Genomic DNA, 18,648 nt, shown 5'->3' on the forward strand with positions numbered 1-18,648 from the left:
AAGTTAAATAAAAGTAAACTGTTTATTAAAAGACACAGCAAAGATACAGATACAGAGATACATACAAAGATACAGATATATATATATTTACATATATATACAGTTTTGCTGTTCTCATGTGCACTGTATTTATTAGCAGCACAGTACTTAATCAGGCGGCATTTTAATGGGGTTGTTTTGACATTTGGCATTGTTACTGTGTCATTTTGACAAGATACAACTATTGCCTTGAGAAATTTCAATATATAAATTCCACTCCTCCAACTTTTAATAGTAGCAAAGAGGGGAAGGAGAAGGGAATGGAGAACCAAGGCTGAACACTAGGTTAAACACAAGAATTCAAAAGGGCTAAGGTAGCACAAGGAAGGGAACTTACTGAAAACCCAGAGAAATAGTAAGATACCATCACATAAGGGCAATGGGCTATGTACCCAAGATGTCCACATCAGCCTAAGGTAACTTTTTCAATGCAGTTCTTGTGTTGAACCTGAGGATCTGCCTTCTCTCCCCTCAATCCCTCCACCCAATAAACTTGCTACCACCAAAATCTAGAGCTATAGAGCCTTGAAGCGAAACGGGAAGCTAAATAGTTGTACCTTGGGCTACCTTCCCACAAGTGCATGGAGGGCCCAATGTTGGGTAGGGATGTGATAACACTTTTCTCTGCAATTCGATGCTTTTCACTTTGTGGCTTCGTCCCACAAAGTGAATTGCATCGAGTTACTGTCAACTGAGAAGCTGCGGGCTGTTTCATCTGTCGTTTAACCCGGCCCTGCCGTTTAACCCGGCCCTAAGAAGAGTGAAACAGAATCCAAATCAGATATAAAATAACAATAAAATGGAAGATTTAGATATTAAAACAAACATGTGGTGTTCCTCCTACTTACCTCTGAGGGCAAGCTGCTGCTGAAAACATTATCATCATCTTTGCTTTCTTCACCATTTTTCTCTACTGGAACCCACTCTCCATAAACACTATCTGCTTCCTTTTTCCGATGTTGCGAGCCAGATGACACTGGAAACTCCTTTGTTAATGTTACTTGGCTTTTTGGTGGAGTTGGCTTTGCTGCAGCAATCTGAAATATAGTATTTAATTAGAATCCATTGTTAACAGACAACATCTACAGTTTGTAAGGAATCGCAATGCAGTCTAAAAGAAAGGTTCCTTTTATTTTGTCAGTGCCAGGAGTTGAACCTACATCCTTACACATCCTAGGCACACACACTACCTGAGAACAACTCTCCCAGCCCTATGTTCAGGAGATGATGTCACTATTCACTACAATTTAACTCCACATGGGTTTTAAAACAGCCCCACGAGCCGTGCTCTTCATCAGTCCATAGCACTTACTAATACTCACATTCAAATTGAAAAAAATGGGCTTGGGTTCACTGAGTTTAAAGGGATGATGATAAAAAGGAGGTTCTTCTTCCTCTTCATCCGAAACATGAGGTTTATTCACTATTACATCATCATCTTCTTTACTCTGTGCAATCTGTTTGCATTTCTTTAAAGTAAAAACAAACAAAAGATGAATATGGTTTACAAAAACAGCATGTAATATTTTTCAAGATAATGTAAGATCAGTTTCAAGTAATCAACATTTATGATAGCTTAGAAAACCATCATTTAGATCATTAGCTATTTAAACACACACTGGCTGCTCAGTCAGTCAACAACATTTATTGAGCACCTACTATGTGCAGAGCACTGTACTGGGCACTGTCTTGGGAAAAAAATACAAAAAAAAAAAAAAAAAAAAAAAGAAAAGAAAAAAGAGAGAGAAAAGAAAAGGAAAAAAGATAAAAAAGGGAAAAGACATGGTCCCTGCTCCAAAGGAGCTTACAATCTAATACGAGACAAAAGTACATACACATGAAGTAAGAACCTTTTTACAGAGCAACACAATAACAAGTGCAAACTGATATAATACAAACGGTACATAAGTGCTAAAAGAACAAAGGTTTAAGAGAGTATTCAGGCAGGGTTTAAGGATCAAAGAATATTCCTTCAAGAGTTCTAAGCAAAATTCCCACAGTAAAGAACAAGAAATTGGAAGGAAAGGGAAGTCGTCTTGGTCAGGTGGTGGTGAGCATGTTGGGAGAGACTTGTCAGAGGGCAAGAGCGCTGAAGATGAGCAGACAACAGGGAACGCTAAGCGCTCAGTTTTAGATAAAGAGCTTGCATCTGGTAAGCAACAGAGGCTTTAGCTAGGTCTTTTTTATGTTATAATTCATACTATAATGAATCTAAGTGAAGAAACAAATTAAGAAACTTTATAATCCCAAATGTATGGTAAAAGATTTTAAACATTTGTGGCAGGGTAAATAGTAACATCTCTCTCCATTAATGTTTTTTAAAATTTATTTCAGGACTGTAACTTAAGAATGGAAAATAAGGCATGATGGAGAGGGCACAATTGATGCAGTCCAACATAGAAAGTCAATTCCTTCCTCAGAAGCAAAGGACAGATTCCATGTATAAAAAGGTTAAGAGTAAATTTTAGTACACCTGTCTATACAAGCAGAATTTATCACATCTATTATCAATTGAAAATATTACAATAGAATTAAAAAGCTCAATTAGCCAAAAACACAAGAGTGTATCAAGCATGTAACCAATGGGAACAGAATATGCTGACAGTGGCAGGCTGGCATAAGGCTAGCCAATAACAAGTTTCAGTATATGAAACAGTGTGTTATTTCTGGATCCTAGCAGCAGTATTTCAGCGTCTTCCCACACACACAAAAAAATATTAAAGTAAAACAAAGCTTCCCCCCAAAAGCCTCAATTTCAAAAGATCAAAATTTTAAAACAAAAATAAGTATATTTAAAATATGTTACTGCCAAAACCCGAACCGCAGGAAGAACTGATAATGGCCGGCCATTATCGCCAATGGCTGGTACCAAACAGCCAAAACCCGAAATGTTGATGCGAAAGAAGTTCCTTTCAGGCAATGGCCAGCTATTCTCATTAATTTCCAAGCTCCGGTGGCAAAAGATCATTTCTGAAGATTGTCTGTGTCTTTGCGTATATGCAGTACACTCTTGGCGATCAGTGAACACGTCGTGAATGGAAACGAAACTGTAGGCGAGCTTCTGCGTGTTGCTCACTCAACACCTCCTCCATTCAAACGAACCGTTCCACTCCTCAGTCAGTTTGGCTTCTAAAACTGGAAAGCAAAAGTAATGGGAAGTAACTTTTTAGCTAGCGGAGCTTAGCCATCCCGGATAATGGCCTGCTAAACAGAGCTTCTGCCGCTGCCACATCTGTATTTCGGGTTTTGGGCACTCGGTGCCAGCCATTATCAGTTCAGCCCACAATTCAGGTTTTGGCACGCTCCAGAGTCAACATCCATGGAAAAATCCATTTAAGAATGGAAACAAATTCTGTCTAGCTTACCTCAGTTAGTTCTTCTATGGTAGCTCCTCCAGACTTTTTAGCAACTTTCTCTTCTATTGTAGGTGGAGGTGCAGGCTTCAGGTTTGGTGGTAAAGGAACACCAGCCTTAGCACACATGGCAGCTGCATTAGCTTTGGCTATTTCAAGTAATTGAGCCTTATCTGAAAGAGGAAGAATACAGGAAGCAGTTTTCCTAAAAGCTGTATGTTTTTTGGCTCTGTCAAAAGCACAATGTACAGTAAATTAAAGGCATCAGTAAGTATTCTGCCCCAAGCTTGAGCCATGATTCAGGTGGATGGTCCTTGTCTACAATTAACATTGTTTCCAGTTCAAATACTACACACAATAGCTTACTGTGAATCTATAAAGTAAGGCACAAGTCTGCCAAAAACAATGTTACTTCCTAAAATTAGCATGACCTTAAACCATCCTCATTTTCATACTAGGAATGCAGTTCAATTGAAGAATGCATACCAAACATGTACAGACCCAGCCCTGGGCTCAAGCCTCAGCATTCTATAAAACTGCCTCCCTAGCACTTGGGAGGTGGAAGCAGAAGTATCAGAAGTTTAAGGTCAACCTCAACTACATAAGGGGCTATATAAGCTAGTCTCTGACTGTATAGGACAAACCTCATTATAATCTGAAAACAATTTAATCCCTTGTTAAGCCCCAAGTGTCATCTCTTTCAACAAGCCTTCACTGAGTAAGAATTAACATTCCTCTCCATTGTGCAAATGTGCCCCCTACACTATTACTAAGGCAATTACTACAGTCTACTCTTCTAAGTATTGTCCTTTGGTAAAAGGAAGGCATTCTACCAACTTCTTACACTAACTTAAAAGGCAATGAGAATTACCAACTGTTTCTCTATTCTTAGAAAAGAGACATCAGAAAACTCTTGCTAAACTAAATACAAATTCTACTATCTCCACTGTCTTTACAAACCAAGAATGTCCTACCTATTGGAAACAGGATAAATTACCCAGCAGTTTTACTAAGAAAAAACATTTATTTTTTTTTATAGACAACAGAGTATCACTTCACTGAAAAGGTTGCATCATTAATTCAGTTAACTAACTCCCCAAATACAAAATTTCTTAATCTCAATAACCTATCAAACCCATTTAATAATCCTAGATTGCCACCTTAAGATAAGTCAGGCATGGTGGCTCAGTTTGAAATCCCTGCCATCAGGAATCTGAGGAAAGAGAATAACCACTTTGGCCTGGCTACCCAGTTAAGTTCCAGGCCACCAAGAACTATAGACTAAAGGCCCTGTCTCAGGGAGGGAGGAAGGGAAAGAAGGAAGGAAGGGAGGGAGGGAGGGAGGGAGGGACAAGACAAAAGGAAAAAAAGAAAAAGAGCCTCCCCCATTAAAAATTACTAAGTGAGAATTCTGCTGATTTGCAAAGTCATGTGTTGAAATGAAACACACAATAATCTGACTTGTAACAAGGTATCCATCTATTTTTTTAATTAAGGCAAAATCCCAAGTACAGACACATCAAGGCTCTAATACATTCTCCACAGCAGGTCTTTTTAACTTTTAAGTACACGTCCCCTTTTTCTAAACATAATCTAATGATCTTCAAATCAATAACCCAAAATTATACTTTTGATTCAAGATCATCAGAAATTACATTTAAATCATACTCTATTACAACGTAAAGCATGACTCACCCAAATCTGTTAGACGTTTGGGTGATCTGCCTCTTTCAGAAGACCTGGATCTTTTCCGACGAATGGGAGATCTACTAAACCTTCTCCTCAAAGGTGTTCTTGATCGCCTTAATCTGACTGGTGATATACTGAAGCTTCGTCTTCTTACCACAGACCTTGATCTTCTCCTTCGGCTGGGGGTCCGGCTCCTTCGGCTGGGGGTCCGGCTCCTTCGGCTGGGGGTCCGGCTCCTGCGGCTGGGGGTCCGGCTCCTGCGGCTGGGGGTCCGGCTCCTGCGGCTGGGGGTTCGGCTCCTGCGGCTGGGGGAAATGCTGAAACTTCTCCTTCTACCAACAGATCTAGATCGTCTCCTCCGACTAGGAGTGTGGCTCCTACTCCGACGACTTGGAGTTCGACTCCGGGCTCGAACTGTTTTCCGGTTGTCTCGGGAGCTTGATCTTTTCCTTTTCCTTTCCCTGGACTTGGATCTGTGCTTTGGAGACCTTTTGCGTTTCTCTTTTGATACAGACCGTCTTCCTCTAGACTTAGATCTTGATCTGCTACTCCTCCTCCTGCGTCTTGACCGTGACCGTGACCGTGTTTGAGAACGGTGAGACTTGGACTTAGATGACCTCTTCCTTGCTCTAGAGCGAGACTCACTGGTACGCTTCCGTGACTTGTGCTCAGAGGACTTGGAACGCTTGCTCCGAGACCTTAATGAAGAGTCCCTTTTCTTCTCCTTCTCACCTTTGTCACGGTTTTTATTTTTCTTGCTTTTTTCATGTGTGTCCTTAACTTTTACAAAAATTTCATAATCATCCTTTTCCTCTGACGATGACTCTGAAGCTCTTTCTGGTATACTAATTACAACTGGACTGGCAGCTGACTTGTCACGTTCAACCTCACTAGCAAGTAAAGGTCCTTCAATGCCAGCTCTGAGGCTTGTAAGACGCTCCATGTCCTTAGGAAGCAATGGCCTCACTAAGTCAGCTTCATTAATGTCATCAATGCTGGCAGAGTATCCTGAATCAGGAACCACTTCTTTGTTGGGAAGAGGTACTTGTGTATCTTCGCTGCTTTCTTTAGGGCTAAGAGCCACTGCCACTGCCTGGTCACTCTCTTTTATAGGTAATGAGTCTTCCACATCCGTACAAACAACATTAGTTGATGATAAATCAAGATGAATGTCTTTAGCAGGCAAAGGTCCCTCTATGTCTGCTTCGCTGCCACCACTAGGGCTGGTGGAAATTACCATGTCATGATCAGTATCTTGAGTAGTTACAGATGCTTCAACATCATATTTACTCTCTGAAATGGGTGCAGATGCTGTGACAAATTCAAACCCCTTACTAGTTCCAACTGTATCCAGTTCCAGAGCAAGCTGTGAAGACAGACTTCTTCCTACATCAGCCTCACTAACAGCAGGACAGGTATCCAATTGTGTGATTTCCTTAGTCTCACTAATAGGCAAAATTTTCTCTTCACTTGTTTCACCAATAGGACCAATGGTAGTAGCACATACTGTATTATGCTCTGAATCTTTAGCAATTAAATGACTGTTTACAGTAAGGTCTGCATTTCTATCATACTCATTTTCATACAAGTCACTTTTCAAGTGTCCTCCATCATGTGGATCTTCACCTGGATGCAACCGAGTCTCCTGCATGCCAACCTCTGGACCAAGGCTTTCATCACCAGCAAGTAAAGTCATTCCTTTCATAATTTGTGATGACATAACACTAGAGTCCACTATTACTGGTGAAGACTCTACGGCCATCTCAGGTGATGCTATTTGAGTGTGCTCTGAGACTATGACAGCAGGTTCCGAAACTGCCACAGTGGGATCCTGGACAGGAACACATGTTTCGGAAACAATCCTAACAGGCTGAAGTACTGATACTGCTGGTTCCAAGACAGGCACAGAAGGCTCCAGGGAAGAAATACCCGACACTGCAGTGATAGCATGCTCTGGGTCAGCCAAAGCTGGAAGCTCTGAGACAGCCACAGGAGGTTCTGAGACAGACAAGGAGCAAAGTTCTGGAGTAGTCATGGCAGGAGGCTCTGGAGCAGCCACAAGAGGTTCTGGGACAGCCACAGCAGGGGGTTCTGGGACAGCCACAGTTGGGGGTTCTGGAACAGCCATAATGGGAGGTTCGAGGTCAGCCACAGCAGGAATTTCTGGGACAGCAACAGGAGATTCTGTGGTAGTCATAGTGGAAGGTGCTGGGACAGCCATGGATGGGAGCTCTAGACTGCTCTCTGCTGGCTGTGAAGCAGTTACTGCTGGCTCCAAGAGTGACATGGATACCTCTGAGATAGCATGTCCTGATGGTCTCATGGAATCATATGTTTCTGATGTCTCCGACACAACAGAAGCCTCTGATGTTAGCACTAGTGGTTCAGCTGACATGGTAGTCTCAGACACCATATAAGTCATTGGTCTCTCTGGAACAATTTCATGCTCTGCTACTACAGCAGACTCAACTGGTATTGATGTAACTGAAGACTCGGGCTCTCGTGCAGGTTCTGGAACAGTCATAACAGCCTCAGATGCTAACATTGAAGTCTCCGACTCTGACACTGAATAATTAGCAGGTACTGCCAAAGACTCTGAAATCTCACTTTGACTCACAGGAGGCTCAGACTGTGATACAGTTTCTCCAGTAGGTAATGTCACTTCTGTAGACCAAGTATTGTCAGCTGTTAGTGCTGATTGCTCTGTTGCTAACGTTGGACCCTCTGGTGGTTCCTCAGGAGGTAATGGGGGTGTCATTGGTGGTTCCTCAGGTGGCAATGGTGGCATTGTTGGGGGCTCTTCAGGAGGCAACGGTGGCACCATATATGCCTCCGTATAGGAATCAGTGTAAGAATCAGTATAAGAATCAGCTGCCATGGACATCATTGATCGATCAGTGTAAGATGACATCATTGATCGATCAGCTGCAGAGTACGATGACATCATAGACCGGTCAGCTGCAGAGTACGATGACATCATAGACCGGTCAGCACCCATGGACATCATAGATCGATCAGCCATAGGAGACATCATGGAGCGCTCATAAGCTGACATCATAGAGCGTTCATAAGCTGACATCATAGAACGCTCAGCCATTGGAGACATCATGGAGCGCTCATAAGCTGACATCATGGAGCGCTCATAGGCAGACATCATAGAGCGTTCAGCCATAGGGGACATCATAGAGCGTTCATAAGACATCATAGAGCGCTCATAAGATGACATCATGGAACGTTCTGCAGCATAGGACATCATCATAGAACGTCTAGATGCTAACATCAAGGGTCTAGGTGCTAACCTGTATGGCCTAGGTGCTATCCTATAGGACCTGGGTGCTATTCTATAGGGCCTGGGTGACACCCTATAGGGATCAGGAGTTAGTCTGTAGGGATCATGGCCTAATCGGTAGGGGTCTTGTCCTAACCTGTAAGCATCATGGCCTAACCTATAGGGGTCATGACCCAACCTATAGGGATCCTGAGCTAATCTGTAAGGATCCTGAGCTAACCTATAAGGATCAGGAGACTTTGAACCCATCATAGCAGAATCCTGGGTACTAGATGCTAACATTTGTGCATCCATGGTACCAGATGCTAACATCTGAGCATCCATAGTGCCAGAAGCTAACATTTGAGAATCCATAGCACCAGATGCTAACATCTGGGAGTCCATGGAACTGGTTGCCAACATCTGGGAGTCCATAGAGCTGGTTGCTAACATCTGGGAGTCCATACTGCTGGTTGCTAACATCTGGGAGTCCATGCTGCTGGTTGCTAACATCTGGGAGTCCATGCTGCTGGTTGCTAACATCTGGGAGTCCATGGAGCTAGTTGCTAACATCTGAGAGTCCATGGAGCTAGTTGCTAACATCTGGGAGTCCATAGAGCTAGTTGCTAACATCTGGGAGTCCATAGAGCTAGTTGCTAACATCTGGGAGTCCATAGTGCTAGAGGCTAACATCTGGGAGTCCATGGTGCTAGAGGCTAACATCTGGGAATCCATGGTATTGGATGCTAGCATCTGAGAATCCATAGTGTTGGATGCTAGCATTTGGGAGTCCATGGTGTTGGATGCTAACATATGGGTCTCCATGGTGTTAGAAGCTAACATATGGGATTCTTGGGCCATCAAGGGATCCACTCCTACTGTTACAGAAGTCTCCCCCACCAATGTAGTAGGCAGCTCCTGTGCTACCGTATTATAGGATTCCAGCGCTGTCGTCGAGGGCACCTCCAGGGACTGCGACACGGTCATCGTTGACAGCTCCGATGTTGTCACCACAGACTGAACAGAGATCTCCAGCGCCACAGTTGCCACAGGCTGCCCAGGCAACTCTGGCGCTCCAGGCTGCCCTGGTAACTCTAGCACCCCCGTTGCCAGGGGCTGCCCCAAAAGCTCCAGTGCTCCAGCTGCCCCAGACTGCCCCGAAAACTCCAGTGCCCCAGTTGCCATGAGCTGCCCAGGCAACTCTAATGCCCCAGTTGCCACAGACTGCCCTGACAACTCCAGTGCCCTAGTTGCCGAAGGCAGCCCTGACAACTCTGGCACCCCAGTCACCGAAGGCTGCCCAGACAACTCCAGCGCTGTGGTTGCCACTGGCTGTCCTGGCAACTCCAGCACCATTGCTGCCTCTGGCTGCCCCAGCAACCCTGTAGCAGTTGTCACCTCAGGATGCCCAGGATGTTCCACCGCTGTCATCGCCACAGGCTGCTCGAACTCTGTCGTCGTCACTGGTTGTTCGGTCAACTCCATTGCTACTGTTACTGCAGGTTGCCCTGTCAACTCTATTGCTGCTGACATTGCAGGCACCCCTGACAACTCCTGTGCCATCACAGGTGGCTCTGGTACCTCCTGTGGTGGCTCCAACCCAATGGATGGTGCTGGAGGCCCTGGCAATTCCTGCGACAACTGTGGCACTGGTGTCACAGAGGGCCCCGGCAACTCAGGGACCACTGTCGCAGGGGGCCCTGGCAACTCAGGCACTGGGGTAGAAAGGGGCCCTGACAACTCTGGCACCGGAGTGGCAGAGGGCCCAGGCAACTCTGGCACTGGAGTCACAAGGGGCCCCTGCAACTCCATCATGGAGGTTGCAGGTGGCCCCGGCAACTCCAGGGCTGAGGCCACCGACGACGACTCCTGTAGCTCCACCGCTGTGGTCTTAGGCAGCTCCAGTGACTCCTGAGGTCTTGTCATGGATGAATCTGCGATCTCCGATGGTGCTTCTACAGGCTGCTCTGGCAATCTTTGCAGGTCAGTTGTAGATGACTCTGGAAAATCCATTGTTGATGGGCTTGGTTCAGGGTGCACCTCAGTAGGTGTCTCTGATACTATCGTGAGGGTTTCTGATGGCTCAACCACTTTTGCTATGGGAAGCTCTACCAGCGTGGTCTTTGACATCTCTGGAGGCATAGTCTCCAAAGATTTCAGCACAGACTTCTGATACTCCACTGACATTGTTACGACGGGCTCAGGTGACTTCAGCGCTGCTGTTGACATAGGCACTGATGCTGCTGCAAAAGAATCCAGCATCTTTGTCATTGATGGTTCCAGCATAACTGGCACAGGCTGCTCAGACTGCTCTGAGATTACTGATGTAGATACAACTGACAGTTCTGCAGTTTCTGTAGCTGGCTTCAGAGTCTCTAAAGCGTGTGACTCCTGTACCTCCATTGCGACTACTGGAGGTTCCAGCAGTAAGGGGGCTCCGCTGGCCTCAGCTAAGCCAGACACTCTTACAGGACGCTCCAGTGCCACTGCTGAAGGTTCAGGATCAAACTTTAGGAAGGAATCAGATTCTAGGTCAACATTCCCATCACGATGAGACTTCAGTTTAGACTCAGATTCTTCTGGTGGTCTTTTATATTTTTTTTCTTTTTCTTTCTTCTTTTTCTTCTTTTTGTTTTTGTGCTTTTTATGCTTCTTTGACTTTTTGGTGGGAACTTCATCAGTAGGATCTGTTTGTACAGATACGCATCTACTTTTTCTGGAGGCCTCTTTCAAGTCTGAAAGTAAAAAAAAATTGTCAGTCATTCCCCAGAGTAGATTCATACAAATTGCCACTATTTCCATTCACATGTAGAAACCACAGTATAATTCACTTACTGTGAATAAAACCTTACAAAATAATGTATTGTCTATAAAGCAGTAAACCTGAAGACTTCCACTTTTCAGCTATTTATACAACTGTAGACTGCATCAAAGTAAATTCTTGGTATAACACAAAGACCCATTTAGAACTAACTTAATTATGTTTTAAGATCAGATACAGCTCAATGGCAGAGTGTTTGCTTAGCATGTGCAGAGTCCTGAGTTCAATTTTTACCCCTGGCAGATGGAAAAGAAAGTATGTTCCATTAAAATCTAACGTTATGCTTCTGTCTCTGTGAACTCATGTGTGCCTTGCTTAGCTGATTCAGAGGAGCATAGTTTCCTGGTGTCCTCCATACCGTCTATGTCTTATAATCTTTCCTCCTCTTCCACAGCATTCTTTGGCATCTGAGAAGATAGATTTGATGGAGACCTACCATTTAGGCTCTATCTCCCTATAATGTTTGACTATGGATTTCTGCATCTGCTTGCATCCACTGTCAGAGGAAACTGACAATGACTGGATGAGGCAATGCTCTATAAGTAGAGCATCACTGGGACACACTCTTCTGAATGTGCTCTTGAATTCAGCATACACGTATTTTCATAGGAAATTCTAGATCTATACTCATCAGGGATACCTGCTCATTGTTTTTGTGTCCTTATCTAATTTTGTTAGCAACTCTGGCTTCATGTAATAAACTTAATAATGTTCCTTCCCCTTCTATTTTATTGAGCATTAAAAGTGCAGCAAAATTTGGCTGTAGAAAACAAACAACCAACCTTTCCTCGGGAACAGTGAGATGCCTCAATGAATAAGTTGCTTACAGCAAAACCTGATGATCTGAGTCCAATTGTCAGGACCCATGAAGAAAACCAACTCCCATATATTACCTGACTTCCACAAATGTGGCAGTGTACGTACACACACACACACACACACACACACACACACACACACACACACGCTATCTACCCACCCACATGTGGGCACAAAAGCAATAATATTTTAAAAATTATTCTTTTCTTAGGCTGGGTATGATGGCACATGCCTTTTATCTCAGCATTCTGACGGCAGAAGCTGGCGGATCTGTTGAGTTTCAAGCCAGTCAGAAACTACAAAATGAGACCCTGTCTCAAAAAAACCATCCCCCATTCCCAAAACCTTATTCTCAAACTACAGCAAGTTATTTTTAAACTACATCAATAAATTTACTTCATATTTTGTTATTTCAATTCCTACTAAAAAAAAAAAAAAAAAAACACTCCACAGAGCTAGTAGGATTAATATCCAAAAATGCACAAAGACTATCAATAAACTCCTAGATGATAGAAAATGGTCTCCCTGAATATCTACTAATATTTTATTCATCCCGTTTATATAGGAAATGATATGGCACTCATCCTTCAACAGAATGCTTCTGTAAGCCTAAACTAATCCATCACATGCTAGATGAAGGGCCTTGTCCAAATTACTGTCCAGTCCCTGGGTTTGATCTCCAGAAGACAGAACCACAACAAAGTACACCAAGTACAAAAATGTTCTTATTACATGTACATTTTCAACAAAGTTCAAGTGAAGGCTTTTAAATAAGAATGCCTGAACAAATATGATGCATCTACAGAGTTCACTTTTTTTAACTGTCTTATTCTGATAAAACCATGTTTCCCTAAACACTGTTTTCTTGAAATACAGCCCAACCTAACATTTCATCTTGCCTATTTCAGATAAGACAGTTTACATTCTACCTTACAACCATATAGTAAAATGTACCCTATAGATTTTTAATATGATAAATCTTACGGAACTGGCTAGTCAAATATACCAGTGATTCCTACTACAGAAAAAACAATTCCAACATTAGATATCATATCAAAAGAAAATTAATCAATTTCTATTGCTTATTTCACAGCATGAAAAGGTAGTTTATACCTAACCAAACAAGATTGCCACAGACATGATCTAAGCAAGACTAGTTGTTAAACTATGTCTTTTTTTTAAACACTTTATTTTTTTTTAAGATTTATTTATTTATTTATTTATTTATTTATTATATAGAAGTATGCTGTAGTTGAAGTAGTAGTAGAAGATGGCGTCAGATCACACTAGGGACGGTTGTAAGCCACCATGTGGTTGCTGAGATTTGAACTCAGGTCCTTTGGAAGAAGTCAGTCTTCTTAACCGCTGAGCCATCTCTCCAGCTCCTTAAACTATGTCTTATGAACTATACTACACACCTAATTCCTACATTTAATAATTTATTCTTATAGTTAATCACAAATTCATTTTTAATCACCCATTATTTAATCAATTCCAAAAAAGGAAATACACAATGAATGCGCTTCAACCTGCTTTGTATAAACAAATCAACTTCTAAGCACAGGCTTTAAAGCAAAATGTAATATGGTTTAAAACCAGTAGAGATTTAGTTCACGGGGGCTGGAGAGATGGCTCAGCAGTTAAGAGCACTGACTGCTCTTCCGAAGGTCCTGAGTTCAAATCCCAGCAACCACATGGTTGCTCACATCAATCATCCTTAATGAGATCTGATGCCCTCTTCTGGAGTGTCAGAAGACAGCTACAGTATACTTACATATAATAAATAAATAAATCTTTTTTAAAAAATGAGATTTAGTTCACGATATTGCAGCTTACAAAATTGACACTTCAGAGCTACTCTTACGAAGGAGCACCCGCTTGGTGGCTCACAATCGTCCATACTCCAATTCTGGGGGATCTGATACTCTCCTCAGGCACCATCACACACATGAATACACTCAAAACATACTCAGAAATAAAAATTAAGTGGGGGGAAAAACACCAAGAACTACTTTTAAAAGAGCTGACATTTATACAATCCTTCAAAGAAAATACACAGAAAAATCCTGGCATTGAGTCACATCAAAACTGAGTTAAATAGAGAGATAAACCTTATTTTACCAGGAACACATGTAAGAAATCCAATGTTGATGTTTGAGTAGACTGTTTGCAAAGAAGTTCAACAAGACACTATGAAAAAAAAAAAACCTAAAATAGTGCAATTAGCATTCAAATTTTTCAAAAGATTTTTGAACCTGACAGTGAACTTCAACTTACCTGGCTTGTATCGCAGTTCTGTATCTAAGACCCCAGAAAGGACCTCCTCTATCTTCTGCACTATCTCTTCATTTGGGAGACTCCTTGCAGAGGCAGCTGTATCGCCTGCCTGGTTTCCTTCAATAGGTGTATTTGTTTCGCCATTCAGCTGGCCTTCACTCCTTCCACTTGACAAGGAAAAAATTTCAAAATTCATCAATACTTCCATCATTCCATAATAATTCAGTAATTCAACATTAATAATGTAATTAACATAAGCTTCATTATATTGTTACCCATAACCTCATGTTTTTCTATTTCAGATGTTTGCCATTAGTACACAAGTTTTCAGAACTGAGGCAGTTAAAAGAAATCTTAAAATCAGATGTCCAAGTGTGTTTTAAAAATAAAGCTAGAGGCGTGGTGGCGCACGCCTGTAATCCCAGCACTTGGGAGGCAGAGGCAGGTGGATTTCTGAGTTCGAGGCCAGCCTGATCTACAGAGTGAGTTCCAGGGCAGCCAGGGCTACACAGAGAAACCCTGTCTTGAAAAACCAAAAAATAAAGCTAGAAGCGGTGGCACACGCCTTTAATCCCAGCACTCAGAAGGCAGAGGCAGGAGGATCTCTGTGAAGGTGAAGACCAGTCTGGTCTAAATTGGGAGTTCCAGGACAACCAGGGCTACACAGAAAACTGACTCAAAAAAAAGAAAAGAAAATATAATTATTATGATTAAAACAACTTAAACCTTCCAGTTACCTAAGTAATAATGAGCCGATTCACAAAGAAAAACAGACAACTAAGCATTATGGTAGGAATCACTGTGCACTGATCACAAACCATCCAGGCAAACACTAAGTAAAGGGCTACCTGTAGCCTCTTCGTGTTCAGAATGTAAATGAAATGCTGTAAATTTTAAAAAGAAAACTATATCTAGTACTTTCTACCTATTTTTTATAGTCTGCTTACTAAACAATTTCTGAAATTCAAGAAATTTACACAGAACAAATGGCAATTCATTTATACTAATAGTAAAATGGCCAATAGCTTGTTTTCAGATCACAGGGCCAGAACATCACAGTAGATGATACAAGGTCATTCATGTAAACATTTTTTTTTTTTACTATTTTTGGGTAAACTTGCAAAAAGTTTAAAATGCATTCAGTTTGAATTAGAATTTTTTTTACTACCTGAATACACATAAAACTGCTAACAGTTTTATTAGAGAAACAAACACTTTAGTTAGGAATGATTGGTTTTCTAACACACAAGCCTTGTTAGGCTAATAGCATTTCTAAGTACTGACTAGTGCCACTTTCTATTGTTTTAAAGGCCTCACTACGTAGCCCTGGCTGTCTTAAACTCAAGAGATGTGCCCATCTACTGGGACTAAAGGCATGCACCACCATACCTGGCTTGCCACCTATTTTTAAAAATCATGAAATTTTAACAAGACTCTACAATCAGGACTATTATTGTTTCTATAAAATGAGGAAAAAACTATATGAAATATAGTATAAATATACAATTGTGTGTGTTAGTCTCATCACCTATACTGATGAATATATAAATAGGGAAAAAGTAGCTCACTCAAGTAGCAAATTAAAAAAAATGTTTTTAGATTGATTATGCCATAAAGCATGCTGTTTTGTTCTAATGCTCTCAAAAATTATTTTTACTTTTTTCTAAGCATTTATACTTTTTTTTTAAAGACACGATCTCTCTGCTTTGTCTGGCCTGGAACTCACTACCATAGACCAACTTAATGGGATTGATTTTCCTGCCTCTGCCTCCTGAGCACTAGGATTAAAGGTTTGTTCCAGTCATCTAGGGCTGGGCATGAGGGCAATTCAGGCAATGTGAAGCATAGGCAGAGAGGCAGAGTCAGGGAGAACTTTCTCAAAAGAGAGAGAAAGAGAGAGAGAGAGAGAAGGTCAACAATCTATAAAAAATTTTCATTAAAGCTACCAGAATGTTAATTACTATTACTAAAAAGCAGTTACAATTTTAAGTCATTTCTGCCCACCCATAAATATCCTAAAAAGTAATTCATGTAGTTATGAAAACTGCTCAAGTAAATGAGACTCTGAAGGACAAACCTGTTCCTAGTATGTTATGCAGAGGCAGGTGGATCTCTGCAAATTCAAGGCCAGCCTGGTCTACAAAGCCAGTTCCAGGACAATCAGAGCCACACAAAGAAACCCAGTCTCCAACCCCCCACCTCACAAAAAAGCAAATACAATCAGTATGAGAGGCTGCTTGTGTTTCAGAATGGTGGTAGCCTGGGCAGAGGCAGGAAAATCCCTACCAGTTCAAGGCCAGCCTAATCTACACAGTGAATTCTAGGTCAGCCAGAGACCCTGTCTCAAAAAACAAAGGTTTCCAGGAAAAATTATATTCCCTTAGTTTATGTTTCATCTCATTAAAAAAAAAAAAAAAAAAGGAGCTAATGTCCCAAAATGTTAAAGAGCAACACAGTGGGTAAATATTTACATTACTTAAAAAATTATGACGCCTCATCATTGATTGAGAGATGACAACACGTCAGTTTCAGCTACAAGGCTAGGTTCTAAGCTGTGACATTAGAGCCTGTCCACAAAAAAAAAAAAAAAAAAAAAAAAAAAAAGGAAAAAAAGAAAACAGAAAACAAATAGAACACCCTTTCTGGGAAAAAACGACAATTTCTGCAATAAAATATTATTAATAATATTAGTCTTTCCATAGTCTTAGGTAATTTGGGTATATAATTTACAACTGTTCATTAGCTGATTTTTCTAACTCACATATTGCTCTGTTCTCAACTCACACCATTTGTAAAAAAAAAAAAAAAAAACGTAAAAAATTTACCTCTGAATATTTACTTATCTTTCCTACCACGTTTTAAAGAAAGGGTCGTTTTATACAAAACAATCTATAAAAGAAATCAACACGACCCACACTATTTTCCTAAGTAAACAACTAGGGAGATCTCTTCAACATGAAATTTTGAGAAGCAAGGCTCGACTCTGAAGTCTACTGGCAGTGACAAAATCCCGTCCATTAGGTCGGAGTAGCAAGAAAAATAACACATACTCCACTTTCTACTCAGTAAAATTAAGCATCCAGTAGTGTCAAAGCCGCCTTCTTTAATCCTGTCGAATATTTTATCTAGTGGTAGTGTCTTATGTCGAACTGTGATGTTTTAGTTTACAACTGTGAAAAGAGTGCTATCCGGTCTAAAGCACAGAGCACTAACTGGGGCCCGGATCGTCTAATAGACTCCAGTGGCCAAACGATCCGAAGCGAACAATAATAAAGAAGTTTTAAGATTACCCAAGAAGCGGCCGTTAGAGACCCTTTCCGGCCATAGACACCGGCCGGCGAAATGCGCGGAGGCGGGGAGGGGGAGGGGAAAGGCGGCGGCGGAGGAGGAGCTGGGAAAGGAACTAGGCCCGTCTCTGGCGGACGCCGGGCCTCCGAGTAGCTGGAGGGTAGGGGGTGTCCAAACCAGAGAAAGGTGTTAACGTACTAACTCGAAGAAAGAAACCGCGTGTGCGACACCGCGGAAGAGGCAATCTTTCTCGAGAGGAACGAGCGGAGGACTGAGGGGGGGGGGGGGTGATGGCCCGGAAAATGGATCCCAGGCCCAGGCGGGGCCGTAGCGGGGCCTGAGCCGAGAAACGACGGCGTCTCCGTGAAAGATGCCACGGGAGGATAGACGAAGCCCTAACAGCCCGCGAGGAGCAGAAAAGTCTGGGAAGCGTTTACCTGGAAAGCTCCTGTTGTATTTCCCGGAATTTACTGACCACGAAAGACCTAAAAACCTGCTCGATGTCGGCCGCCATGGCGTCCGCTCCGTTCTCTCAACTCCTCCTCGCTAGTCCTCCAGGCTCCCAGCATGCCTCGGGAGGAGGCGCAGCGGCCAATTCCTTTTATCCCTTTCCTTATTGGCTCGTGAGGGAGCGACCGCACGGGCTCGCTCCACCCACGAGCCAATCAGCGAACACCGGCCCGCTCTCCTCCGCTGTTTCTGAGCCGCCGGGGTAGAGGTGCTGACGTTTGCGCCGCGCACGAACTAGTCCGCCATGTTAGTGTTTGACGCAGGCGCCATTACAGGAGAAGTCGCTCCCGAGACGACCGCGACACCTTCGTCTGTTGATCCCCTCAGCCCGCGGGGACTTCTAGGAGGCTTTCTGTAGCGAGTAAATGCCTGAGACTAGAGGCCATGAAAAAGGGGGACAAGGAAAGCCTCAGGTTGTGGTGGCGCGGAGCTTTAACGCTTTCGTTGCAAGCGCCAAGTTTACTTTGGTCAGGAAGACGTGCACGAGAAAGAAATCCCCATCCCGCGTCCCCCTGAGAAGTGGAAAGGCGCAATGCCCATTCTGTCTCGATATTCCCTATAGCCGGCCTCGCGTATTTTTTAGC

The 18,648-nt window shown here is 42.6% G+C and overlaps 1 protein-coding gene across 6 annotated transcripts in view; it reads right to left on the reverse strand.

Moving 5' to 3' along the window:
• The window catches only part of Son (SON DNA and RNA binding protein), a 32,310-nt gene extending 14,180 nt beyond the window's left edge, over window positions 1-18,130 (reverse strand). For 4 of the 6 annotated variants that reach the window (XM_052159132.1, XM_052159133.1, XM_052159134.1 and 1 more), the window contains exons 1-6: window positions 17,992-18,129; window positions 14,267-14,433; window positions 5,088-11,084; window positions 3,405-3,565; window positions 1,362-1,508; window positions 888-1,076 (exon numbers count right to left, since the gene is read on the reverse strand). In XM_052159132.1, coding sequence (XP_052015092.1) covers window positions 888-1,076; window positions 1,362-1,508; window positions 3,405-3,565; window positions 5,088-11,084; window positions 14,267-14,433; window positions 17,992-18,068 — 6,738 coding nt within the window. In that variant the 5' untranslated portion in view covers window positions 18,069-18,129. Of the gene's footprint in view, window positions 1-3; window positions 791-887; window positions 1,077-1,361; window positions 1,509-1,662; window positions 3,175-3,404; window positions 3,566-5,087; window positions 11,085-14,266; window positions 14,434-17,991 lie in introns of those variants that run through there. The other 2 variants (XM_052159137.1, XM_052159138.1) reach the window with 2 other exon arrangements.
• Window positions 18,131-18,648: the final 518 nt, after the last annotated feature.

Source organism: Apodemus sylvaticus, chromosome 15 (assembly GCF_947179515.1).
Source record: "Apodemus sylvaticus chromosome 15, mApoSyl1.1, whole genome shotgun sequence".
Classification (NCBI taxonomy): Eukaryota; Metazoa; Chordata; class Mammalia; order Rodentia; family Muridae; genus Apodemus; species Apodemus sylvaticus.